General features: G+C 46.8%; 1 protein-coding gene across 1 annotated transcript in view; it reads right to left on the reverse strand.

Annotated features, from left to right (window-relative positions):
• Positions 1–571: 571 nt before the first annotated feature.
• The window catches only part of LOC148015682 (dynein-1-alpha heavy chain, flagellar inner arm I1 complex-like), a 338,732-nt gene continuing 324,428 nt past the window's right edge, over positions 572–14,875 (reverse strand). Inside the window, exons 68-70 of the mRNA XM_087665230.1 lie at positions 1,509–1,706; positions 1,289–1,408; positions 572–1,144 (exon numbers count right to left, since the gene is read on the reverse strand). Coding sequence (XP_087521356.1) covers positions 920–1,144; positions 1,289–1,408; positions 1,509–1,706 — 543 coding nt within the window. The 3' untranslated portion in view covers positions 572–919. The remainder of the gene's footprint in view (positions 1,145–1,288; positions 1,409–1,508; positions 1,707–14,875) is intronic.

Consider the following 14,875-nt stretch of genomic DNA (forward strand, 5'->3'; position numbering starts at 1 on the left):
TCAAGAGAGAGGAAACCACTCCATCATGGTTAGTGCAATATTTAAATGATTGAGTTGTGGGATTCATCATGTAGGAAGACAAGTTAATCTTGGATGGGAGGATATAATGTTCTATGGAAAGGTTAGGTTTAAGTAAGCAATCGTCATTGCTAGCTTAACAACTATTCATAGTTTTAAAAAGCATACTTAACACTCTCACTCTTTGCATTAGGTTATGTGACTCCAAAAACCAATGCTTTTGAAGGTGATTTTGTGCTTGACGACGTAAAGTTGATACTTTCTCTATCTATCTTTTGTAAAGGGATTGCTAAATGAAGCAATTTGTGGGATCACATATAGTTTGATTCAAAGAATGGTGACACTTAAAGATTTCTAACTTGAATAATGAGGAAAAGAGTTGGTTGCAAAAGGCATTAGTAAAAAGAAAGACCCCTTCTCCCATTCCTTTGCCATTAAAACTTATAATTTGCTTAAGAATCAATCCAATTAGAATGGGAAACCAACTTAGGTACGAAGAAGAGAGAAGACCTGCTTAAAACGAACCTTTTGTTTTGATTGTTCAAAAACCAAGTCTTTCAAAATTGGGAGTTGTAAGCTTGAGAAGTTGTTGGTATTGCTTTAAAGATGATGCTGAGATTTACTTGCTTAATATATATTTGTATTTGTATTTATGTGATGTGGTCTCTAGTGACTAATCTAACATTGTAATGAATGCGATATGCTTAATGATACTCCTTTCAAAACCTTATATCACGAGGAAACGATACTGCTAATCTTTATATGATTAGCACCTAAAAATTGGCTTCATCCCTTAGGATGACTGAATGTTTTTGGCAAGTAACGAGAGAGAAATTGTGTTGCTTCATTTTGAAGCTGGGAGTCACGCCGAGAGAGAGAGAGAGAGACACAGAGGGAGAGATTATTGGTCGACGTTGAGGCAGAGTGCTACACCCTGCAGCACCCAGTGCGAGGGATGCTGCGTGGTTGCGAGGTCTGCCTCCATGACCAGTCCCACCCCCATGGCGTTCCTTCTTGATTGTGTCACGTACACCGGCGTCTTGAACGTGTTCTGGAGCTTGATCTTGGTGACCTCCACTGGAATCACCTGCAGGATTGGCAGCTCCATCACCAGCTGCTTCGCCTCCTGCAGTCAAAATCCATCAACCATCATTTTGCTGCACTAATGCACGTCCAAGCAGAAAGAAAGAAAGAAATACTAACGTCTGCAAAAGGCCAAAATGGCCTCCGAGAGAGAGAGAGAGAGAGAGAGAGAGAGAGAGAGAGCAACCTGAGGCTTCAACTCCGATTTCTCCAAGTCCCAACTGGCCCCTTCCAAGTAGAGTCCGATAATGTAACATCCGTGCCTGGGCTTCTCTTTTATCTCCTCAGGTTTCACAAAAGGCGTCACCTGCTTGTCATCCCCCGGTATGAATATTTCATAGCGTTTAAAGGACGATCCAGCATCATAGTAGAGCATAATAGAACTACAATAATTGACACAGACCGACCTTTGTATAGATCGTGGACTTGTCCAAAGGCCATCCACAGTCTCTACAAGCAGTTTGAACCAGTGCTGCAATGTAAGTTTCGGGGATATGAAGACCTGAGAGCCACATGACTTTTGGTTCCCCGTTTTCCACCCAGTCTTTGTACTGAGCATATCTTCTAAGCAACCATGTCATCCAGGCTGACAGCATCTTTTCAGTCTGCAGCAGGCCAGATCGAAGAACAAATCAGTTTTCCAGTTTTAGATCATCTTTTGAACGGCTATTGCTTGCCATCCGGTAAAAAAAGGGGGCAAAATTATCCCCAAAAAGTACTGTTAACCAGGTGGAAAATATTCTGTTCGTGATCATGAAGACTAGGTCATGCTTATTTCAACACAAGTGGAAAATATTCCGTTCGTGATCATGAAGACTAGGTGGATGCTTATTTCAACACAAGTGTCATGTAAGATCCTCTAAAGGATGCCAATCGTGTTATTTCAACACAAGTGGATGTTGACGTCAGTGCACTTAGATTGTATTGATAAGTTATCAAAAGGATGTGTTTTGGCCACAAGTTTTGTGATATTATGTAATGATTGTATTGAGATGTCACTATGCTTGCTGATCGTGAGGAGCCTATTGATGCTTGGACATTGGATAGATCAGTTCATTACTCCATGCTATTGCGGTTTTTCTATTGTCACTTCACTTGGATAAGCAGATGGCTGAAGGTACATTTCATGGGTTGGAGTTGATTTAGGGAAGTGGATATCTCATGTCATGCTGATGACTTTCATTTCCTTTGTGCGAATGATCTCTTGACTATGGCTTTATTGAGTTTGCCCTTGTTATAGGCACATTGGTTAATGCTACCATGCTTTAAAAACACGGCGCGTGCACACACACACACACACACACACACACACACACACACACAAGGGTAGGCACAACCACATTATGCTTGCACCAGCATCCATTTCCAAGTAGTGTTGGGAATACTTGAAGGAAATAGATGCTCCTTGGTGTAGTAAACTTCCTAGATGGTACTTGAAGGCGAATGCTCCACTAAGGAAGTCAAGGGGAAGCAACATGTTGAAGGGCATGATGATGAAGAGGGAAAAGGGGTTGCCTAAAATAGGGCCCATTAGACAATTCAACTACCTTAGCTGATCTGCCACCATTTTGTTGATTCGTCAAACCATTGCTAGTTTGACTAGTGGGGCCAATTTGACCAACCCTTTTTGTCCAACTTGATCATTTATCCCACTTGCTTGTTAAGTGGTCATGCTTGCCCATCAAGTGGTCACACTTGCTCAAACCGCGTTTTCACCCTTCCAAGATACAATCACCTTGACATGGGTGGCACTCACTTGTAATCCATTCTCCCTCTTTAGAACTATGTCTATCTCCAAACAAAGCTTCATAGTAGGTTTGAAGCAAATGTAACATCGTTGAATTGAGAGGTGACACTTGGTTTTGTGCATGAAATAGTCTTTGGATGATAGGACCTTCACCTTGATGCCCCTTGGTTGGTGCATCATGTGTATCACATAGAATTGAGCCCTACAAGTTTTTGAAGCCATAAGGCAAAGTCAGCTATGGTAGTGTATCTATCCATGGTTTAGTAGACTTAGAACTAAGACCTTGTTATAACTGTAGATAGAATTTGGGATGCACCTCATGGAGACCATTTACTGAGAGAAGAAATCTCTCTCCATTGAAGTGATTATTGTTATCACATGGGGTCTCCTGTGTCAGAAGTGGATGCAACAATGGAAGCATAAACATGTGTTGAAATAAACAGCTGAACACAAGACAAAAGAGAAAGGAAAAAAGGAGCACTGAAGAACATAATCTATCGACCTTATAGTGTATGCAGAGTTGTGTCAGAAGATTGACATGGGACCATAGGGTACTTCATACTTGGAGCATCCACCTACTCAATTCATTGATGAATCGCTTATAAGGGTACATAAGATATGCATTTTAAGTAAGATCATTTTTTCAAGATTTATATTACCATACTTTGTATGATTTATATTGATTATACTAGCATTAATTTTTGTTTGTGCAGGTGACATTTGTGGATATTTAGATAATCATGATGAGTCGAGCGATGAGCGATGAGGAATTACAGGAGATCTTTACGCGTATGTCTTCATATCAAATGGCGAGATTCAGAGATATGGTGCAAAAGCCTCATTGGAACCTCCATGTAACTTATCATTAGTAGATGTGCACGGAGGAGCCATCTATAGGAGATGAGAAGATAAGGAGAGAGAAGAAGGTATTTGGAGAGGGAACAAAGCCAAACAACAAGCACAGATTGTAGAAAAGGAGAGAACACATGTATTATACACCAAAAACTGACCAAAACAAGAAAAAATATGTTGCAAAAAGTCGAAAAAACAGTTAGAAACTGCCTGAAACAGCAAAAACGGCCTGATGATGCAATTGCCCAGTTAGGAGGAGATGTAGAAACACCAAAACGTAGGCTGAACATTGCCGCCAATAGGAGAAAATTGTCGTTGCAGATGCAAGCTGGATCAGAAATGTAGGCAACTGAGGGGCTGATATAGGGTGTACGGATGCTGATGTCAGCAAATGCGGCATTGAGTCCAGGAAAATGGGTCACTTTGGTCAGAATAGCAGTCTTTGATCAATAATGGTCAAAATAGTCCTGGAACCAGTAAAGAAAACATAGGAGCATAGAACTTGAAATCCGATACCATATTAGAAGTGGATGCAGCAATGGGAGCATAAACATGTGCTAAAATAAACTGTTGAACACAAGACAAAAGAGAAAGGAAAGAAGGAGCATTGAAGAACATAATACGGATGAGAACTCAGATGTATGCTTGGGAAATGGCCATATATCCAACACGAGACAATTGCATACAACAGTGGGTCATTGTTTGTGTGGGCACTAGCAGCGGCTCCTCTCTCTAGCAGAAGATCCACAGTGTGATGGTGAGTGATTGATTGACCGAGAAGGAGGAGCCTGAATAAATAGGACAAAATAATGTCCTCAATATGATCAGGTTGGTCAGCAATAAATACTAAATATGACCAAAATGAAGACCATAAAAAAATGCCTAAAATAATCTAAACAATTCCCAATCCTAAAGCATGTATAGTCTCATACATGAATTGACATATTTGCTAAAATCTTGATCAATGCATTCATTGCTCTATTTATTTTCTTGAGCATAGACTCAACCTTGAAGCCAAAATGTAAGGAAATTGTAACCACCACAAGTAATATGAAGTTAGATCGATTGCGTTAGCATAAAGCTTGTTGACTTGTCTTGGTTCACCAATTAAGATAATGTCTCCAATTTTTCAAATCTTGTATAATGGCAACTTTTGGCTCACATAGGCCACCAAATGGCCAAGCCATTATAGCACTGTTTGAAACCACGATTATTGGCATTAATCACAATGAAGGGCACATTGAGATCCACCAATCTCAAAGTGGGTTTAGAAGAATAGATGTCCTTGAAAGTCCTTGAAAGCCTTCTCTATCTTGGCCATCCATGCATATGCACATTAGAAGTTGTGCTTTATGACATCCATAAGAGATGGTGTGACACATGCATAGTGCTCTGTGAACCATTTGTAGAACACCATTGATCCCAAGAGCATGCACATCTCCAACTCAACTTTAGGACAAGGCAATTCAATGATCACCTTGACCTTATCAAGATCCATGTAGATGGCCCTTGTAGAAATAATGTGTACCCCACCCCCCAATGTTAAGCTAATAAAGATGCATTACACATTAAACCTTCATTAGCTCATTAAAAAGCCTTCAAAACTCAAATACATTAAGTGTACAAAAGTGTCCCATAAGAAAACCCACAATTTTTGGTTGGTTTGATCTCTATAAAGAAGAGCATGCTAGGTCAATTACATTCCTTTTGTCATGTGGTTTGCCCACACGTGCATTTCATTCCAGCTACTGTTGCCATCACATCAGCCCCCTTAAAGCAGCTGGGAGGTCCATTTTAGGGTTTCTTCACTTGTCTCATGTCTTGCCTTGAGTCTTCTATATATGCTCTACTCCGCTCTTAGTTGTTGTATTGCATCATTGTGCATTCTTGGAGAGAGGAAGAGGGGAGGCACTACCGTGGGTCATCATTGTGCTGGTGCCCTACTGGTATTGTACTGCAGTCTCGCACTTCATCTTATGGAATCCATTGCCTGTTCATTCTGAGTTTTTTGTGTTCTTTCTTTCTTTCAGTGTTCATACTTTCTCTCATCTATGCACTCTCATATGGTATTAAACAGCAACTGTTGCAGGTTTGCTGGCCTTGTGTGCTATTACTGACAATTTCAGGCCTGAAATTTCTGTGTTTTCTGGTGCTGGACACTTCGACACCTGCGTTTCAGCTTCATAGCCCTTCCTGCTTGGGTAGGGACCTCTCTTCTTGCCAGTTAGGTGACCTATCTCTGGATCTGGGAGACCTGTTTTCTCAGCCTTCAGATCTGTTTTCCCTGTATTTTTGTCTGCTGATTGGTCATTTGGGGCTGGAATGGCTTCGTTCAGGCTTAGTTTGCTGTTGCCTACTGTGCTGAAGAGTCACACATCTTGTGCTTGTGGGCTTGTTGTCACCCAGTGGCTTGTAAAACCTGCACTTGGCACCCTAGACTTTTGCATTTTCACGTTTTGTGTTGGCAGGCGAGCAGCCCCCTCTCGGCAGAGCACTCCACAACCCCCCCTGTCCGCCCCACCTGACAGGACCGCAGCCCCCCACATTCTCCACATGCGCCACAGACTGCCTCGCTTGAGTTCTCATAGGCCCCTCACCCAACCCGCGCCCCCCCCCCCCCCCCCCCCCCCCCCCCCCCCACCCTTCCTTAAGGGCTTTGTAGCTATACCATGCCGTTGCTACCGATTGCACCTATATAGGGAGTAGTAGTGACTCAAAGCCCTGCCTTGTTTCCACTCTACGTGTGATTCCCTATGCCCAGTGGTGAACCCTCTTATGTGCGGCGTCACGAGGGTGTAGTCCTGGGATGTGTCTATGTTGTCCCGCTTTTTGGATTGAATAATACAAGAGTATACCTTGAGCTCATATCGTGTTACCTTTCTGTGCCGTGTTGAGTGCGTAACGAGTGCAGGTTTATCACACTTGGTATCAGAGCAACTCTTGCTCGGAGTGAAGGAGTGCTCACGGAAGTAGGAGGAAAGATCCAGTGCCCCGAAGAGATCGAAGTCGTAACGACCCACAGCGCGACGCCCCGCGTCGTGTCGCCCCACGTCACGTCGCCCCAGGTCGCGTCGCCCCACGTCGCGACGCCCCCGGACGCGTCGCCTTGGTGTGACGCCCCAACCTCGACATCTCACCGTCTGAAGACGTGACGCGGCTTCCTCGCGGCACGACCCACACCACCACAGGCGAAACGCGGCTTCCCTGCGTCGACACCACCACCAACCACATGGAGGACGAAAGGGAGAATGTCACCCTCCTAATACTGGAGGAGAGGAAGAAGAGTAGGGGGCAAGAATGGAGAGTGGCCCAAGAGGAGAAGGTGGCCGGACTAGAAAGACAATTAGATGGTATGTCAGGCATGCTAGAATCAATATGGAGGAACATGCAGATGAAAGAAGAGGAGGAAGAAAGGAGAAAAAAACTAGAAGTAGAGCAGGGCTATAGAGAATGGGTGATTCAACAACAAGAAGAGGAGAAAAGACAAAATGCAAGAGGAGATGGATAGAACGGGTAGAGAGGAGACATCTAGGAGGGCGCAAGATACAAGGAAGGAGAAGGAGAAAGTAGTAGAATTAGGAAGCAAAAAGAAAGACAAGAAGAAGGAGAAGAAGCACCATCGCAAAGAAGAGGAAGATAGCAGTAGTTCAAAAGATGATTATGGAAAATTCAAGATGCCCCAACCTGCCAAGTACAAGGGAGAGAGAGATGGGTTGGTTCTAAAGAAACGGATCGCAGAGGTGGACAGGTACTTAAAGTATTCACGAATTACCGAAGACAGGAAGGCAGAGGTGGCAGCCATTTACTTGGAGGGGGACGCTGCCAGTTGGTACCTACTAGAACAAGAGCAGGGCCACACGATCTTTTCGTGGGAAGAACTCCAGGAAGAACTGAAGGACTACTTTATTCCAAAGATGGAGAAATTCAAAGTGAGAGATGAATGGAGGAACCTCAAGCAAACACAGGGAAAGATGAAAGAATATGTCAGCAAATATAGGCAGATCATGCTGCAGCTACCAAACATGGATACAGATACTAAGCTACATGGATTTTTGTTTGGGATGCAAGAATGGGCTAGAAGAGATGTGGAGAGACAGGTTCCAACAAGCTTAGCAGAAGCCATGAGAATGGCCGAACGATTGGTGGACCTGGAAGGCAGAAGAACAGCACAAGGGAATCAAAACAGGTTCAACAACACCTTCAACAACAACAACTCATGGAACCAAAGGCCCGGTGCTCCTAGAGGGGCATTCACAGATACAAGGAGCCAAAACACCACCACCACCACGGCCGTATCACAAACCGCCTTAGTACCAAGAGGAGCAGCAGGGAGATGGGGAAACAATCACTACAGGCCAACCCCTAGTACATCGTATGGGCCGGCAAGATCAAACATGTCATGGTGAAGACCCCCAAGGCCGTCCGTCGGAATTAGATGCTTCAAATGCGGGGGTCCACACTACCAAAACAGATGCCCAATAGAAGATACAACTTCGTCAAGTGGATCAAGGGTGAATGCAACTAGTGCATATGGAGGAGAAGACCCACAACCACCGCGAATCCAGGAAACCCCAAATGGGAGTGAAGAAAGCATGGACCACCCAAGGGTAGGGTCAGTTAGCGCCCGACCCCAATGCATGGCAGCCAGAGTAGCAGCAGTCCACCATCTATACATCAAAGGCCGAGTGGGCGAGGGCAACCAACCTATCATGGTGGACACAGGAGTAACACACAACTTCATGACACCAGGGTGCGCAGCAAAACATGGATTAAAACTGTTGAAGGCCCCAGAAGGATTAACAGTGACATTCGCACAAGGAGAAGCCAAGGAGGTGAAACAAGTCTTTGCAGTCCAAGTAGCAGCCGACAAGTGGAAGGCGAAACTCAACTTCTTAGTAATCCCCATGGATGATTTTGAAGTGATACTGGGATTGGAATTCTATGACAAGTATGTCATTGCAATGTTTGGTAAAGGTGTAAATGAAATGATGCTAGATATGCAAGAAGAAGGCGTCAGAGTACCATGTGAAAGAATGCAACTGCCTGGCAGGACCCCAATCAAAGTGCAAATGAAGGAGAATAAGCCAGGAGTATCATGCCAAACAATGAAACCGACTACAACCCAACCAAAAGGACCAGACCCAAAGTGCACCGGTCCAGGGGACCGTTATTAGGCCACGTATCATGACTTGCAGTGCCAAGCAGGTCGAAAAATCAGTCAAACAAGGAGATATGGTCTATCTATGTATGATCCGACCGATTGAAGAAGAAGACAGTGGCAAGAAACCCAGACAATAGAACAAGAAAACAGAGGTGGCAGAAATAATGGAGGAGTTCGAAGATGTGATGCCAGCCGAGCTGCCCAAAGGTCTACCACCCAGGCGAGATGTAGACCACAAAATTGAGCTGATCCCAGGGTCTGCCCCACCAGCCCGAGCTCCCTATTGCATGAATCACACTGAACTAATGAAACTGAAGAAGCAACTGCATGAACTAGAAGAACAAGGATTCATCCGCCCTCGCAAATCCCCCTTTGGTGCCCCAGTGTTATTTGTAAAGAAGAAGGATGGGGGACTCAGACTCTGTGTAGATTATAGGGCCCTTAACAAAATCACCATAAAAAACAAATACCCCATGTCCCTAGTGGAAGACCTCTTAGATAGATTACACGGGGCCAAGTACTTTAGCCGTATTGATCTTAGATCAGGATACCACCAAATCCGCATAGCCGAAGAAGATATCCCCAAAACAGCATTCCACACCCGATATGGTAGTTTTGAGTGGTTAGTACTAGGATTCGGCCTAAGCAATGGGCCAGGCACATTTTGTGGCCTCATGGATGGAGTCTTTAGACCGGAGATAGATATCTTTGTCATTATCTACATAGATGACCTCCTAGTCTACAGCAAAACATTAGAAGAACACAAGCAACACCTACGCCGAGTTTTTGAGAAACTGCGGCAGCATCAGTTATATGCCAAGCCGGAAAAATGTGAGTTTACAGTGAAAGAGTTGGAGTTCTTAGGCTTTATTGTAGGAGCAGATGGAATCAAAGTGGATCCTAAGAAGGTGGAAGCCGTCCAAAGATGGCCTGTACTAAAGAATGTAAGAGAAGTGCGGGAGTTCCTCGGCTTCACAGTGTTTTGCCGAAGATTTATAAAAGATTACAGCCTCATCACTGCCCCCCTCTCCCACCTCACCAAGGAAGATCACCCTTTTACATGGGGGAACGCGCAACAGGAAGCCTTTGAGCAGATGAAGAAGTGCATGAGCCAAACTCCCGTCCTAAAGGTGCCAAACTTTACCAAACCCTTTGAAATTTCCACAGATGCATCCGACTACGGCATAGGAGGTGTCCTGGTACAGGAGGGTTACCCCATTGCTTATGAGTCAAAGAAGTTCACCGGTGCTGAAACAAGGTGGAGTACGCATGAGAAGGAAATGTTGGCAGTCATACACTGCCTTAGAAAATGGAAGCATTATGTTCAAGACAAGCATACAGTTGTCTTCACCGACAATATCTCCCTCAAATACTTCCAATCTCAGCCCAAGTTATTGGCAAAGCAAGCCCGCTGGCTAGACTTCCTAGCCGAATTCGACCTAGAGATTAAACACAAGCCCGGCTCCACTAACAAGATAGCAGATGCCTTGAGCCGGAAAGCTGACCTAAAAGCTGTCAGTGTGGTGAGCAGCAACTTCATAGAACTCGTCAAAGAGGCCCTAGAGCAAGACCAAGAAATGCACAAGATAATCAAAGATGTGGAAGCAGAGAAGACCCCACATGGAATGTACACCTTAGAGGAAGGTATCCTCTTTCTAGGCAAGAGATTGTATATCCCCAACAATGTGGAGTTGAAGAAACTCATACTGCATGAGATACATGATGGCAAGATTGGAGGCCACAAAGGGCAAAGCAAAACCTTGGAGGCCCTTAGGAAGCAGTTCTTCTGGCCAAACATGAAGGAAGAAGTAATAGAATACATCAAAACTTGCCCCACTTGCCAAATGGTCAAAGCACCACGATCAAGACCAACAGGTCTACTACAGCCATTACCGGTACCCAACCGCCCTTGGGACGTCATCAGCATGGACTTCATTGTGGAACTACCTGAGTCCCATGGGTACACAATCATCTTTGTAGTGGTGGACTATTTTTCCAAACAGGCTCACTTCATCCCAGCCAAACCACCACTGAATGCCAAGGAGGTAGCACGCCTCTTCTTCACACATGTATTCAAACTTCATGGCTTACCGCTGGCTATTGTATCAGATAGAGATGGAAGATTCATGAGCGACATGTGGAAGGAACTTTTCAAGACTCTGGAAACACAATTGAGATTCTCATCATCCTTCCACCCAGAGACAGATGGACAGACAGAACGAGTCAACCAAGGCATTGAAGATTATCTCCGAAGCTAGGCCCGAGTGGACCAGAAAGATTGGGCATTGTACCTTGATGTTTTGGAATTCCACTATAATAGCTCCATACACTTGGCAACCGGGTACACCTCCTTCGAGTTAGCAACAAGAAAAGAAGTCATTACACCATTGGCCTTAGCATCCGGAGCGGCCAAAGCGGAAGATCAAGATGCGGAAGAATTCTTGAAGAAATGGAGAGACCGCAATGCAGCAGCTAAGCAAAGCCTAGAACAGAGCAAGATCACCATGACAGAGCAAGCAAACAAAAAGAGAAAGACTGTACTATTCGCCAAAGGAGACATGGTCCTAGTGAGCTCTAAGAATATGTCACTTCCCAAAAACATGACCCCCAAGTTCAATCACCGTTACTATGGATCCTACCGAATCACTCAAGTGCTGAACGAAGTCACCTACAAGCTGGACCCCCCCCCGCACACTGCATCTCCAACCATCCCACCATATCTTGATCCTCTTCACCCCCATAACCCCCCTACCAAGCACCCCCCCTGATCCGCACCCAGGTCAGGTGAGCCCCCCTAGACCCACCCTCCCTCCTCCCACAGGAGGTGATGAGCCACACACACCTACCTCCTTTGCACACCAGCAGTTCCCCCCCGCCCACACAGCCACCAGCTCATCCACCCCTGCCACCCGCCGCACTTTTCTGAGACAGGCACAGCTGTTGCCACGAGTTCTTCCGTAGTGGCCCATGGTTCTACCTGCGAGTTGCGGAGCGCGGAGAGTTCCCACTACCTCTAGAGGTGGGGATCTTCGTGGTTCATAAGTCAAGGAGGGGCAAGGTCCACCTACTAGCACCATCGGATGGACCAAACTACGCCTTTTTTCTTCAGTCATCTTACTTAGAGGAGTGGACGACTACACATATTGAGGAGGAGTTGAAGAGTCAGGTGGCGGATCACATCTCCCAGTGGATGGGAGATGAAGGATTAGCACTGTTTGCACAATAGTGGCCAGGTTGCATGATGGACATTAACTGGTGGGCTAGTGCTGACGTCCCGGACTTAAGCATTATCTTTCGAGCCCCCCCACAGTGGAGTGCGCCGAGGGATGTGATCGAGTGGCCCCCGGCACAAGCAGCCCGCTTCTACTAGTATACAGAGTTGCGATTCTCAACATGGCTGATAGATGCATTGATAGTACCACTTGGAGTATCTATCACCCCTATGGTCCGACCGAGAGCCACCATGGGGGACTGGAGTTCACCATCCAAACTGGTGGCAAAGTGCACTTGCATGCCTCATAGTCTCTCCTCCTCATCTGCAGCATCCACACCGAACAAATGCCTATTCGATCAGTCACAGGTTTCCCCATGAGCTTACATCTTGCATCTTGGAATGTGAACAGTCTCCACTACAGTGGGGCACGTGGCTCGAGGAAGCTGATTGTTCGGCAGGAGTTGTAGCCTGCCCTTGCCGGACGGATCGACATCTTGCTTCTGCACGAGCACAAGCTCACCCTTGCCCAGGCTCAATGGGTTGGGAAGGTACTTCCGGGCAGCTCGCATACTTACTGGGAGCACGCCATAGGTGCCCACGGCAGGAGCAGAGGCGTATGCACCTCTATTGGCCCGAGTCTCACCACTTGTATACGAGACCACGGGACGATAGTGGCAAGAAGGGTTCTATGGATCAGACTTGATGTTGGGGACTCGTGTATTGGAGTCCTCAATGTCTATGCCCCTACGGAGGTCTTTTTGCTTGCAGTCGGAGCACGTGATGCCTGGAAAGACCCTGCCTTCCACAGGAGGGAGAGATTGTTGGACTTCTCCTGGGGATATAGGCGGCTAGGTGGAGCCCTGTTGGAGCGGTTGGACAGGTTTTATGTGGGAGAGTGGGGAGGCTCTCGTGGAGGCCAGATTGAGCAATTGGCAGGCACCTCGTTATCCGATCACTGCCCGGTTCTCTTGACACTTGACCCCCCAGCATCCGCCCTAGATACACAATCTTGTTGGATCCTTGACTCGATCTATAGGAGGGAGGAGGTGTCGAGACAGATAGAGCAGATTTGGACCAGAGAGTGGGACAGGAGGGACCGGATAGCAGAGGAGGTTGCAGAGGTCCTAGTCGAGTCAAGCAGAATCTGCCAAGAGACAGCCGTACAGGCCAGGCAGCAGTCTTGGGAGGAGGAGAGCACTCCGGCGGGACCTTGCAGCCACGTAGAGATTATTGCAGGAGGCACTAGGGGACCCCACCCTCCATGTACAGGAGGTGCGCGCGCGTGCAGCCATTGCTGGCCTAGAGGACAGGCGCTCGGAGTTCTCTTTCCAGCCTTTTGTTTGCGGAAGGGGGACATGATGTGCAAGGAGTTCTTCCAAGTGCACTAGCCCCGCACCGCGGGAGAGCAGATACGCACCCTTAGGGATCAGTATGGGAGGATCCGTTCTAGCCTTGATGAGGTGATGGAGATTGCCACCGACTATTACACGCGTCTCTTCCAGCAGGAGACAACTTCAGCTAGAGGACAGAGATGCAGACAACAGGTATGGGATCACACCCCGTCCCTCATCACAGAGGAGATAGAACACTCCCTCCTAGCCTCCTTTATAGAGAAGGAACTAGAGGAGGCTTTCCATACATAGGATGGGCAGAAATGCCCGGGGGAGGATGGCCTCTCTAAGGCTTTCTTCACTACCTACTGGGATGTGGTGAAGGATCCCCTATTGAGGGCTTTCTAGGAGATCTTCACCTCAGGACAGATGCCAGGGAGTCTCTCGGCAGGCCTTATCAGTCTTCTCCCCAAAGGGGGAGACCGGTTGGAGCTCTCCCAGTGGACACCGATCACCTTATTGTTAGTGGCCTATAAGGCACTGGCAAAGATGATTGGTAGGCGATTACGTCCCGTGCTTCTAGATATCATTCATGACACATGGACAGGCTTTGTCCAGGATAGGAGCATCCTAGACAATGCATTTACATTCTTTGAGGCGACAGAGTGGGCTTAGCACAGTGGGCAAAGACTGGTAGTACTACTCTTGGATTTCGAGAAAGCTTATGACAGGGTGGATTGGGACTTCCTAGAGAGCACCATGGTGAAGTTGGGATTCCCCCACGCTTGGATTCGCGGGGTCTCCGGTCCGTACAGATCAGCCACTAGCAGGGTTCTCATAGGCGGAAGGCGAGGGGAGGAGTTTCGGTTGGAGAAATCGGTCCGACAGGGCTGTCTTCTGGCCCCATACTTGTCGCTACTCTTCGCAGAGGCGATGTCTCACTTCCTCAGGTCACGTGTGAGTGGAATACGTGGCCTTCGACTTCCAGTGAGAGAGGAGACTGAGTTGTTAGACTCAGAGTACATAGATGACACATGCCTCTACATAGAGGATGATGAGGTGATGCTGGAGAGAATGAGGTTGGCTCTTGATGTGTTCTGTGTTGCATCGGGTGCGAAAATCAATTGGCAAAAGTCGGTTGGTTTCCTCATAGACCCGGACTCCAGCACGGAGTGGGGCGTCCACCTGGGATTTAGATGGGTGAGCAGAGGGCGGACCATCTGATACCTAGGGTTCCAGGTGGGACTCAACATCACTCCTGCCCAGCAGTTTCTTCCTGTCCTAGATTCTATTCGGAGGAAACTGACCTACTGGAGCACGGTTCGCCTCTCACTAGCCGGTTGAGCCCCGGTGGTTAACCAGGTCCTCCTAGCAATGGCCTGGTACGTCACCTCGTGTTGGTGCTTCTCCTCATCGTGTGTAGGGCAGCTTTGCTACCTAGTGCGGAATTTCCTTTGGTCTGGGTCTGA

This window comes from Lygodium microphyllum, chromosome 24 (genome assembly GCF_053477565.2).
Source record: "Lygodium microphyllum isolate KBCC chromosome 24, Lygodium_microphyllum_v1.1.10, whole genome shotgun sequence".
NCBI classification, from domain to species: Eukaryota; Viridiplantae; Streptophyta; class Polypodiopsida; order Schizaeales; family Lygodiaceae; genus Lygodium; species Lygodium microphyllum.